Below are 12,106 nucleotides of genomic sequence, written 5' to 3'. Positions count from 1 at the left end.
TTACTATCTTTCCTCACTGCCATACTCCACACATAGCCAGGATCTCCATCTCGATAAAATCAGGAAATATCTCCCATCACCCACTTACACTTAGAAATCCATTCATACCAATGTCTTAACTCTCTTCCCAGGTCTCAGCGTGTCAAAGACTGTTACCTCTAACTGAATTAAATGCTTTATCTCAGAATATATTTCAAATTTCTCTGACCCCAACCTACATGAGGACATGAAGAAATATACTTTATATCAGGCCTAGTACACACACAAATATAACTGAAAAGTTTTATGAAATACACTTACCCTGGAAAAATACTTCTCCCGGAAAATTGTATGAAATAATACTTACACTTTCTAAAGAGTTCACTGAAATCACCTATTCTGTTCCACTTTTTAAAAATGCTGGTCTCACTTACTATATTAATATGTCTACTTCTGCAGTAAGGATCCGCTTCCTAAGGGGAACAGACATCTTGCCCTTGGCCACAACAGCCTTTACTCCAATGTATTTGATGGAGTATTGCCAAAAAGTTCTTTTTATAATCCACTCAGCCCAATATTTAACAAGCCCCCAACAGTATGCTGGACACTCTGATCAAGGCTCTATGAATACAGTAATAATCAAAACCAGGTCCATACTCCCATGGAGTGACATTCTGGTTAATAAACAATAATTATATAAATAGGTAATTCAAATAAATAGGTATATAGTGGTCAATTGGTAGTAAGTCCTACAGACAGGTTTCTTCCAGACCCTTCTTTTCCTAGTCATGTTCATATAACACCTTCCTCTCTTCTAGAGGGCATATACTTTTTTTTTGGATGTACTGATACCCTGAGTCTGAAGACTGAGAAGGATGGAGACAGTTGTCAATTCAGCTTAAAAGATTACTTTGCTTGGGGTACCTGGGTGGCTCAGTCAGTTGAGCAACTGACTCTTGATTTTGCCTCAGGTCATGATCCCAGGGTTGTAGTATCAAGCTCTGCTTTGGGCTCTGTGCAGAGTATGGAGACGGCTTGAGATATTCTCTCTCTCTCTCTCTCCTTCTGCCCCTCTCCCCCACTCGCTCTCAAAAAAATATTATTTTGCTTATCTTTTCTGTTATATATTTGTTTCACAAATGGTTACTCAGAAATCAACATACTTTTCTAATTCTAAATTCTTACTTTGTAATAGTAATAATTATCCCCAGATCTTCTTGCAAATGTAATGAAAGTAGGTAGGATCAATTTCACTAAATCAAACTTTTAGTTAGTTTCAGGAGTCAGTAACCTCCAGTGCTTTTCATTCCCAGGACTGGTGTTTCTAGATGTCTCAGTTCCTTCCATACGGAGGACTTATATTGGACCCCCATCTACTTTTTTTCCTGCTCTAGATGGCAGGGGTTAACCAGTGAGAATTCTGCAGGTGTCACAAGTGTGATCACTTCAGATCAAGGCTAGAATCCACCCAATGGATGCATTAGGCCAGGGTTTGTCAAACTTTTTCTGTAAGGGGACAGACGGTATTTTCAGCCCTGTGGGCCAACTGTCTTAGTCACTACTCAACTCTGACACTGTAACTCTAAAGCTGCCATAGACAATATGTAAATGAATGGCATGGCTGTGTTCCAATAAAACTTTATTTACAAAACAAGCAGCAGGCTGACCTCTGCTTGAGGCTGCTGAAGAGATTACTTTCTGTTAAGAACACCTGGGACTTACACTTGAGGTAGGCTGAAAGGATAGAATGGGACAGGAAAGGCAAAGTCACTGAAGAAAGAAGGCCCAACAAATAACAAAGAGCCAGTTTGTCCAAGGAGCAATGTTCATGAATGAAGGTGGCAAGAGACTGAAACACAATTAGGTAAGAACAAGTACATTTATAAGCATGTACCATTAATTTTTGCTCTTCCATCTTTTATTTAAAAATCACACCGTTTCAAAAAATATTTTAAAAGTATTATTTTTAAAGCCATTTTCCTTAGAACCACAAATTTCTTCCTTGTATCAGAAGCTGTGCCACTATCCTGGTTACTTGTGGGTTCAGCAAGCAGTCTAGCAAGTCATCTGTAGAAATAAGTGTTTGAGAAGGAGCCATATTACTATTTGAAGCATTTTGCTCCACAATTGCATCCTCACTTTTACTCATCATTCGTTGCCTCTTGGTACAATGCAATTTTCCAGAGTGTTCTCCATCTTCTCCAACAAAGTCTTTACCATCACCTTCAAATATACTTCCTGTCTTTGAGGGTAGTTCTTCAGAAGTCAGTATTACAGGAACCAGATCAGGGCCAAAGAGACTTGCTGCCTCCTGTTTTACCACTCCCAAGCTTAAGTCCTGGCCGCCTGTCTGTTCCATCTCCATGTGATTGTGCACATTTAATCCTTCCTTTTTCATGTGCTCTCTGTTTGTTCTCATTGCTTGGATTTCTACTACCTTAGATGTTCTGTAATAATCGAAAAGGGCGGAAACAGCTCTATTTAAGTAGCGACAATTGACTTCATGGGATGTTTCCTCAACCTAAGGAAAAAGAAAAACTCTTTAGAATGGATATATGCATTTACATGAATTAGAAAGCAAATGTTCTAGCCAGGGTCGATTTATTACAGGAAGTTAATTGCCATGATGAAATCCAGAAGCGGCCTACCTCAGTTGGGTTTAACCAAGCTCTGGTATTGTGTGGGTCCTCTGCAGTTTTGAGGGCACACACAAGTATGCGCGTGATTGCTTCTTCTACCCGGGCTTGGTGGTCCTCTTCCTGAGTCAATATCAAAAAACACATTTTTTTTCATTTGTCTGTATGTCTCATGGCTTAAAACAGAATAGATTTTAATTGTGTGTCCTATTGTCTTATTAATATAAGCTTTGTTATAGAAGGAATGAACATGTTGTTGGCAGACCACAACTTTTATGTATTCACTATCACCTGCCATCTAGAAGAGCTGCAGAATATTTCACCAACCAAACGGAAGTATTATCCTGTCTATAAGACATAGGCCTTAAGTATGAGCCATCTTGTGATGTTTTTTCCAATTTTTTCCATTTGTTGACATGTTTAACATTTTTTTTTAAAAAAAGCACTGAATTTGGTAAGCTAATTGAGGAATGGAAGAAAAGTTGTAATAAACATTCTTGGCCACAAGAATGGAATGGCTAAAAGTCCAAATACGTTTTTTTTTAAAGATACAATAAGCAAAGACTATAGCGTTAATGACAAATTACATTAAAATCAACTTCTGTTCATCAAAAGGCACCAAAAGGGAAAAAACAAACCAGATGTCTGTAACACATAAAACTGGTAGGAGATTAATATCCAGAATATGTAAAGAATCTGCACACATCAGTAAGACAAACAACCCAATCTTTTAAAATGGGAAAAAGGGGGTGCCTGGGTGGCTAAGTCAGTTAAGCCTCCAACTCTTGATTTTGGCTCGGGTCATGAGTTCATGATTCATGGGTTCAAGCCCTGCACCAGGCTCCACGCTGACTGCATGGAGTCTGCTTGGGACCCTCTCTCTCCCTTTATCTCTGCCCCTCCCCTGCTCATGCTTGAGCTCACTCACTCTCTCTCAAAATAAGTAAAAATTTTTTAAAAATGGGCAAAAGACATGAAGACAAGCATTTCAAAAAAGAGCAATCACATGACTAATAAACATGAAAATATGCCATTAATAATAAGGAGATACAAATCGAGAAACTGATGAAATTGGTGAAAGAGAGTCTCATAATTCCAAGTGGTGGAGAAATGTGCATTGACAGACTCACTGATGGTGGGAGTACAAACTGGGACAGCAGTTTGGAAAACATGTTGGCATTATCTTGTAAAATTGAGTGCTGTATACTCTACAGACCAGCAATTCTACTCCTAGAGAAGTACATAGTTTTTAGAGAAACTCTTGTACATGTGTAATAGAATATTCTATTTATAAAAACAAAAAATAGGAAACACTCAATTATCCAGCAACAGAACAAAGAACCAATAAACTGGGTACATTAATATAAGACAGTATTATACCACTGTGAAAAGGAATGAAATCCCCATGATAAGACACCACTTCACACTAGAATGGCTATAATAAAAAAGACAATATCAAGTGTTGGTGAGGAAGTGGAGAAATCAGAATCTTTGTACATTGCTGGTGAAACAATACTGCTTGGGAAACAGCCTGGCAGTTTCTCAAAAGGCTAAACACAGAGTTGCTATATGTGATGGTTAATTTTAAAGTTTATTTATTTTGAGAGAAAGAGTGATTGTAAGTGGGGGAGGGGTATAGAGATTGGGAGAGAGAGAATCGCAACCAGGCTCTGTGCTGTCAGTGAGGGCTTGAGCTCACAAGTTGTGAGATTATGACCTGACCCAAAATCAAGAGTCAGATGTTTAACTGACTGAGCCACCCAGGCGCCCCTGTGACGGTTAATTTTATTAGTCAACTTGGTTAGGCTATGGTACCCAGTTGTCAAACCCTACCTAGTCTAAATGTTGCTGTGAAAATACTTTATAGAGGTGATTAACCTTTACAATCAGTTGACTTTAAGGAGATTATCCTCAATAATGTAGGTGGACCTCATGTGAAGGCCTTAAAAGCAAAGACTAAGGTTTCCTGGAGAAGGGATTCTGCCTCATGATTGTAATAGAAATCTTGAGACCCTGAGTGAGTAGGTTTCTGGTCTGCCAGCCATCCTACAGATTTCAGACTCCAGACTTAAACTTCAACTCTTGTCTGAGTTTCCAGCCTCCTGGCCTGTCCTTAGGATCCATTAATATACCATATGATCCAGAAATTCCACTCCTAGATGGCCACACAGGAGAAATGAAAAACATATGTTCACATAAAAAATTGAGCCGTGGAGGAAACTTCAGTGGGCAAGGTGGCTTTGGCGGCAGTCGAGGTGGTGGTGGATATGGTGGCAGTGGGGATGGCTCTAACGGATTTGGTAACGATGGAAGCAACTTTGGAGGTGGTGGAAGCTATAATGATTTTGGCAATTACAACAATCAATCTTCAAATTTTGGACCCATGAAAGGAGGAAATTTTGGAGGCAGAAGCTCTGGCCCCTATGGTGGTGGAGGCCAATACTTTGCCAAACCACGAAACCAAGGTGGCTATGGCGGTTCCAGCAGCAGCAGTAGCTATGGCAGTGGCAGAAGGTTTTAATTACTGCCAGGAAACAAAGCTTAGCAGGAGAAGAGAGCCAGAGAAGTGACAGGGAAGCTACAGGTTACAACAGATTTATGAACTCAGCCAAGCACAGTGGTGGCAGGGCCTAGCTGCTACAAAGAAGACATGTTTTAGACAATACTCATGTGTATGGGCAAAAAACTCGAGGACTGTATTTGTGACTAATTGTATAACAGGTTATTTTAGTTTCTGTTCTGTGGAAAGTGTAAAGCATTCCAATAAAGGGTTTTAATGTAGATTTTTTTTTTTTGCACCCATGCTGTTGATTGCTAAATGTAATAGTCTGATCATGACGCTGAATAAATGTGTCTTTTAAAAAAAAAATTGTACACAAATGTTAACAGGAGCATTATTCATAATAGCAAAAAGTCGACACAAGCCACATATCCACCAGGTGATGAGTAGATAAACAAAATGTAGTATATTCATTCAGTGGAATATTATTCAGCCATAAAAGGGAATGAATTATCGGGGCACCTGGATGGCTCAGTCAGTTAAGCGACCGCCTCTTGATTTCAGCTCAGGTCATGAGCTCACTGTCGGAGAGATAGAGCCGGGCACCGGGCTCTGAACTGACAGCACAGAGTCTGCTTGGGATTCTCTCTCCCCCCCTCTCTCTGCCCCTCCCCTGCTCCCACTCTCTCTAAAAATAAATAAATAAACATTTAAAAAAAAAGCCAAAACGTTAAAATGTTTTTTTTTAAATTTTTTTAACGTTTATTTATTTTTTGAGAGAGAGACAGAGTGTGAGCAGGGGAGGGGCAGAGAGAGAGAGGGAGACACAGAATCTGAAGCAGGATCCAGGTTCTGAGCTGTCAGCACAGAGCCTGACACAGGGCTTGAACTCACGGACCGCGAGATCATGACCTGAGTCGAAGTCGGACGCTTAACTGACTGAGCCACCCAGACACCCCTAAAACGTTTTCTAAACAAGGGAAGATAGTATGATATATGCTACAACATAGATGAATCTTGAAAATACATAATGCTGAGTGAAAGATGCTGGCCACAAAAGACCACATACTACATGATTCCCAAATTGGCAAATCTATAGAGACAGAAAATAGGTTGGTGATTGCCTAAAGCTAGAGGGGAAAATAGGTTGGTGATTGCCTACAGCTAGAGGGGAGCAACTACTAACACGCAAGGGGTTTCTTTTCAGGTTGATGAAAATGTTCTAAAATTGATTATAGTATGATCGCACAATTCCTTTTTTTTTTTATGAAATCAATTCACTTTTAAAAAAAAATTTTTTTAACGTTTATTTATTTTTGGGACAGAGAGAGACAGAGCATGAACGGGGGAGGGGCAGAGAGAGAGGGAGACACAGAATCGGAAGCAGGCTCCAGGCTCTGAGCCATCAGCCCAGAGCCCAACGCAGGGCTCGAACTCACGGACCGCGAGATCGTGACCTGAGCTGAAGTCGGACGCCCAACCGACTGAGCCACCCAGGCGCCCCAATTCACTTTTTTTAAAAATATATGAAATTTATTGTCAAATTGGTTTCTATACACCACCCAGTGCTCATCCCAAAAGATGCCCTCTTCAATACCCATCACCCACCCTCCCCTCCCTCCCACCCCCCATCAGCCCTCAGTTTGTTCTCATTTTTTAAGAGTCTCTTATGCTTTGGCTCTCTCCCACTCTAACCTCTCTTTTTTTTTTTTTCCTTCCCCTCCCCCATGGGTTCCTGTTAAGTTTCTCAGGATCCACATAAGAGTGAAAACATATGTTATCTGTCTTTCTCTGTATGGCTTATTTCACTTAGCATAACACTCTCCAGTTCCACCCACGTTGCTACAAAGGGCCATACTTCATTCTTTCTCATTGCCACGTAGTACTCCATTGTGTATATAAACCACAATTTCTTTATCCATTCATCAGTTGATGGACATTTAGGCTCTTTCCATAATTGCACAATTCCTGAATATACTTAAAATTTCTGAACTTCACGCTTTATTGTTTTTCCACAGAGTATTCAAATGCACTTATTTGGGATCCTAAAATAGTTCTATTCTAGTCCATTTGCTTCTTAATGGGCTTTTAAAAAGCTGCACTTTTTTAAAGCTACCAAAACTAGTAAAAGAAGTAAAACTCCTCGAAGCTCTCAAAAACCTCCAAGAAATTTTTTTAATTGAGGTATAATTGACACACAATGTTACATTCATTTCAGGCGTACAACATAGTGACTCAACAACTTATACACTGCTATGCTCACCACGAGTGTAGTCACCATCTGTCACCATACAACATTCCTACAATTCCACTGACTCTATTCCCTGTGCTGTACCTTTCATCCCTGTGACTCATTCATTCCATAACTGGAAGGCTGTATCTCCCCCTACCCTTCATCCAGAAAGGAGAGGGATGGGGGGGGATGAGCGAAATTACACCATTACAAATATGTTACATATATATTATTTTACATGTATAAATACAGTAAGACACAAAAATGGAAAAATTATTAGAGCAAGAGGAAAGTTGTTAAAAAATTAACAAAAATATTCTTTAAAGTTTGGGGGAAAATATTAATAAAGTAAATATATTTCGATACTAAAAGAATAAGGAGGAATACTAAAAGAAACAGATTTAAAAAAGGCACAATTGAGAAGAATTGAGAATATACTTTATCCTTTGGAAAATATTAAAATAGAATCTGCACCACTTTAACAGAGAAACAAAGAACAGATGAATATTGTACCACCTGAACAGAACTAAAATTTCTACTTTTTTCCCCAAATCTATGTGACTTGTGACAAGAATACCAGAGTCAGGAGTTTGCCTGAGTTACCGAATATTTTACGTTTTAAAACCTAAGGGTTTTTGGAGTCAAATTTGGCAACGTGAAAAAACTATGGTTCAGTGCTTGAAGAGATAAGGATAAAAGCAACACATGACAGAGGAAGATATAATTACTCAGCTCCTAAACTGCATTCCAGTTTTTCAAGGAAGAATGAATGAACTGTGAAGTATATAGAAGTTATAGAAGGAACTATATTTCTGGCTTGGTGAAGGACAGAAATCATCTACTTTAAGTCAGCGTAACTTGTATACTCAATGACACCAATCCTTTGAAAAATTCTAAGAGAGACAGCTGAACAGACGGTATATAACAAGCTTCTAAAAAGACCATAGTGAAGGCTTTTAAACTCTTGGGGCCAGGTGAACTCAAATCTAAATAAAACAGGAACAAATGGTATTCTATATAGTACGTTAAGAAAGAATACATCACAACCAAGTATGATTTGTTCCAGAAATTGATGGCCCATACTAGAAAATCCATTGATTTAATTTACTCAAATACCAGATATTTACTAAAGAGGAGTCTTATTTGATCATTTCCATCGACGCTTAAAAGGCATTCAACAAAGTTTAACACCTTTCCTGAATTAAAAAAAAAACCCAACAAAATAAGTAATGAATTGACAGATACTTAACATGATAATATATATATATATATATATATATATATATATATATACACATACACACAACTCACCCACAAATCCAGCATTTTACTTCAAGAAAAATCACTAGAGAATTCTCTCTAAAATCAGAAACAGACAAGGATGCCCCCTATCTCCATTATTTTGTATTACTGATTTGGAAGTACTAGCCAATGTGATTGGACAAAGGAAAATAACTACAGGAAAACCAATTGGAAAGGAACAGGTAAAAGTATCTTAATTTTCAGATAATCTGAGAGATACCTTAAAACCCAAGAAAGTCAATAAAAAAATCACTACACACAAGAAAATAATTCAAATTAACACAAAAATCAATAGTCTTCATATACACCAACAACATCCACTCAAATGATATAATGGAAGAGAAGACCCACCTCACTTACCATAGCAGCCAAAAAAAGATAAAATGCCCAGGAATAAGCCTTGAAAAGAAATGTGTAAATCCAATGTGAGTAAAACTTTAAAACAATCCTGGAACAAAGACAACTAGACTTGGACGAGAAGAAAGATATCTCATTCCTGGATAGGACATTTCAACACCATACAGCTCATATAAAATTTAATATAAATGGAATAAAAATATCAATCTTTTTTTTCCCTGAAGGTAGATGAACTGACTCTAAAGATAACATGAAAAAACAAATTCAAGAAGAGTCAGGGAAACACTGCAAAAAAAAAAAAAAAAGGTTTCTGGCCTTACAGATACTAAAACCATACTGTAAGACTTCTCTAGATAAAACAGGGTGAAGTGTTGAAAGAACATGAAGAAAGGCCAATGGAAGAAATAGACCCAACCAAGTACACATAGATATCTAGTATATGATTAAAGCAACATTTCAAATCACCAGAGAAAAGACAGACTTTAAAATAAATGATGTCCCTGACAATTCTATTATCATTTGGTAAAAGATAAAAATAGATCTCAGAGTGCCTGAGTAGCGCAGTCGGTTAAGCTTCCGACTTCAGCTCAGGTCATGATCTCGCCGTCAGTGAGTTCGAGCCTGCTTCGGGCTCTGTGCTGTCAGCATAGAGCCTGGAGCCTGCTTTGGATTCTGTTTCTCCTGCTCTCTCTCTCTGCCCCTCCACTGCGCTCTCTCTCTCTCTCAAAAATAAACATTAAAAAATTAAAAAAAAAAAATAGATCGCAACCTTACATCATACATTAGTAAAAACCACTAAGTGGATGAGAGACCTAAATGTAAAAAAATGAAACAATCCAAGTTCTAAACTCCTTTATGACCTGGAAAAAGGAAATGTTTTTCTAACTATGATTCAGAAATCAGAAGCAATAACGTTCAACAATATATCCTGTTGGTGAGGCTGTGGAGGAAAGAAACACATCATGTACTACTGATGGAAATGCAAAATGGCACAATCACTGTAAAGTAGAATTTGGCAAAACCTAACAAAATTAAAGATCCATTTACCTCATGATTTGGCTAACCCACTTTTAAGACTACCCAAAGACACTCTCCTGGCAAATATAAAACAACATGTACACAAGGTTACTCACTGGCACTATTTATAATTACAAAAGGCTGGAAACAACCCAAACATCCATCCACATGGGAACCAGTGAATATATGATTCTGTGCTATATAATGGGGTACTGAACAGCTGTTGGGGAAAAAAGTGAAGATATCTCTGTAATATCATGTAGTCAAATTCAGAATAGTATTGTTGTGTGAAAAAAGCAGGGTGCAGAACACTGTAACTTATTACTTTCTGTGTAAGAAAGGAGAGGAACTAAGAGGGAATATATATGGATAAGCATATAAATCAAATATATAAAGGTTTGTTTACATTCTTATTCACATATAAAGTCATAAATATATTTGTTCATTCACTTAATTATTTCCATATATGTTCACAAAGAAGATATACTGGAATGATAAACTAGAAATAATTAAAAACAGAGCCCTGCCCAAGGGAAGAAGGATGGAATGGAGGGGACAGAGAGGAAAAGGAGAATTCTCTATATATACTTTTTAATACCATTTTAACAAGTTAAATGATTAACGTATTCAAAATATTAAATTAGGTCAAAATGGGAAAAAAAGTAAATCCTAATGTTGAAAACAAACTGAAACAAACAAATCTACCTAAAATTAGTAACATGACCACAAGTGAAAAGAATCCCTTCACAGTAATTTCTAAACACAGTACTTTGTACCCCCTTACTGGAATATGGTCTAACAATAAAAAGGATCAAAAAGAATCTTAAATTTTATTTGCAAGTTTTGTGGTTAGTAATACTGATATTGGAATTTTGAAACTGTAAATGTGAACGTCTTAAACATATATAGGTGAATAAAGGAAATAAGCAGATGTTACTGTAAGGATGGATCTGGATTTTCAGTGTAAGAGAAGAGATAAAAACACAGAAACAAATAGGGAAAAATTTTATAATATTAATCTTGAATTAGAAATATAAATATATCCTCTTTGGGGCGCCTGGGTGGCGCAGTCGGTTAAGCGTCCGACTTCAGCCAGGTCACGATCTCGCGGTCCGTGAGTTCGAGCCCCGCGTCAGGCTCTGGGCGGATGGCTCGGAGCCTGGAGCCTGTTTCCGATTCTGTGTCTCCCTCTCTCTCTGCCCCTCCCCCGTTCATGCTCTGTCTCTCTCTGTCCCAAAAATAAATAAAAACGTTGGAAAAAAAAAATTAAAAAAAAAAAAAAGAAATATAAATATATCCATATCTACCTATCTACCTATCTACCTATCTATCTTACAATCTAGCTTTATCACTTAAAGGTCTGGAAACAGTGACACACCAGTAAAAACGAACGACAGCCTCAGAGCCCCAATCTCAGTTTCTAAGTACCATCCCTCACTGAAACGAACCATGACCACTTGGAGAAATTACTGATTTCCAAGTGCGAGGCAAGGAAAATACAAGGCAATCCTGAGATATCTTCTTGTACTAGAAAGCAAGGATACATTCTAGGATGAATGAGGACATATCAAAAGGGCACAGGCCCGCTTGAAGGAGTTCACTAACAACACAGAAGAGAACCAAATTCAAAACTATCTTGGCAAGCTGGAATGCTCAACCAAATGACCATGACAACAGCTGAGAGAGGTGACTGGAGTCCTGGATGCAGGTTTAAATAACCAGCTTTACAGCTTCACAAGGGAGGGCAGCCAGACATGCAAGCTGATCATGTGAACAAAAGCACTGGATATTCTCAAGCTGAATATGAACCCAAAGTGAGATCAGATTCCTAAAGGCTAATGCCGTATTATAAGCAGCACTGAATAAATTTAGGATCTAAGTCATGTGAGACAGAAATCATATTCCATGAACTGAGGCCTCCTGGTATTTGTACATTAGGAGGGCTACTCTTGACATAATAGTCCTTCCTCCTCCTCATAGCAATTTCTGTTTTTAAACACTTCCCATGTGTTAGGCAGCGGATTAGTTTTCCCCAACTTCAGTCTCACAACTACCCTACTGAGGTGGGTGCAATCATGATCC

At 38.2% G+C, this 12,106-nt stretch overlaps 1 protein-coding gene across 3 annotated transcripts in view; it reads right to left on the bottom strand.

The window, feature by feature from the left end:
• Positions 1–1,839: 1,839 nt before the first annotated feature.
• The window catches only part of HSPBAP1 (HSPB1 associated protein 1), a 57,662-nt gene continuing 47,395 nt past the window's right edge, over positions 1,840–12,106 (bottom strand). The window contains exons 7-9 of one of the 3 annotated variants that reach the window (XM_030330537.1): positions 9,002–9,049; positions 2,628–2,738; positions 1,840–2,500 (exon numbers count right to left, since the gene is read on the bottom strand). In XM_030330537.1, the coding sequence (XP_030186397.1) occupies positions 1,961–2,500; positions 2,628–2,738; positions 9,002–9,049 (699 nt within the window). In that variant the 3' untranslated portion in view covers positions 1,840–1,960. The remainder of the gene's footprint in view (positions 2,501–2,627; positions 2,739–9,001; positions 9,050–12,106) is intronic. The other 2 variants (XM_030330538.1, XM_030330539.1) reach the window with 2 other exon arrangements.

Source organism: Lynx canadensis, chromosome C2 (genome assembly GCF_007474595.2).
Source record: "Lynx canadensis isolate LIC74 chromosome C2, mLynCan4.pri.v2, whole genome shotgun sequence".
In the NCBI taxonomy this organism is placed as follows: Eukaryota; Metazoa; Chordata; class Mammalia; order Carnivora; family Felidae; genus Lynx; species Lynx canadensis.
This window is presented reverse-complemented; position numbering and strand designations above follow the sequence as displayed.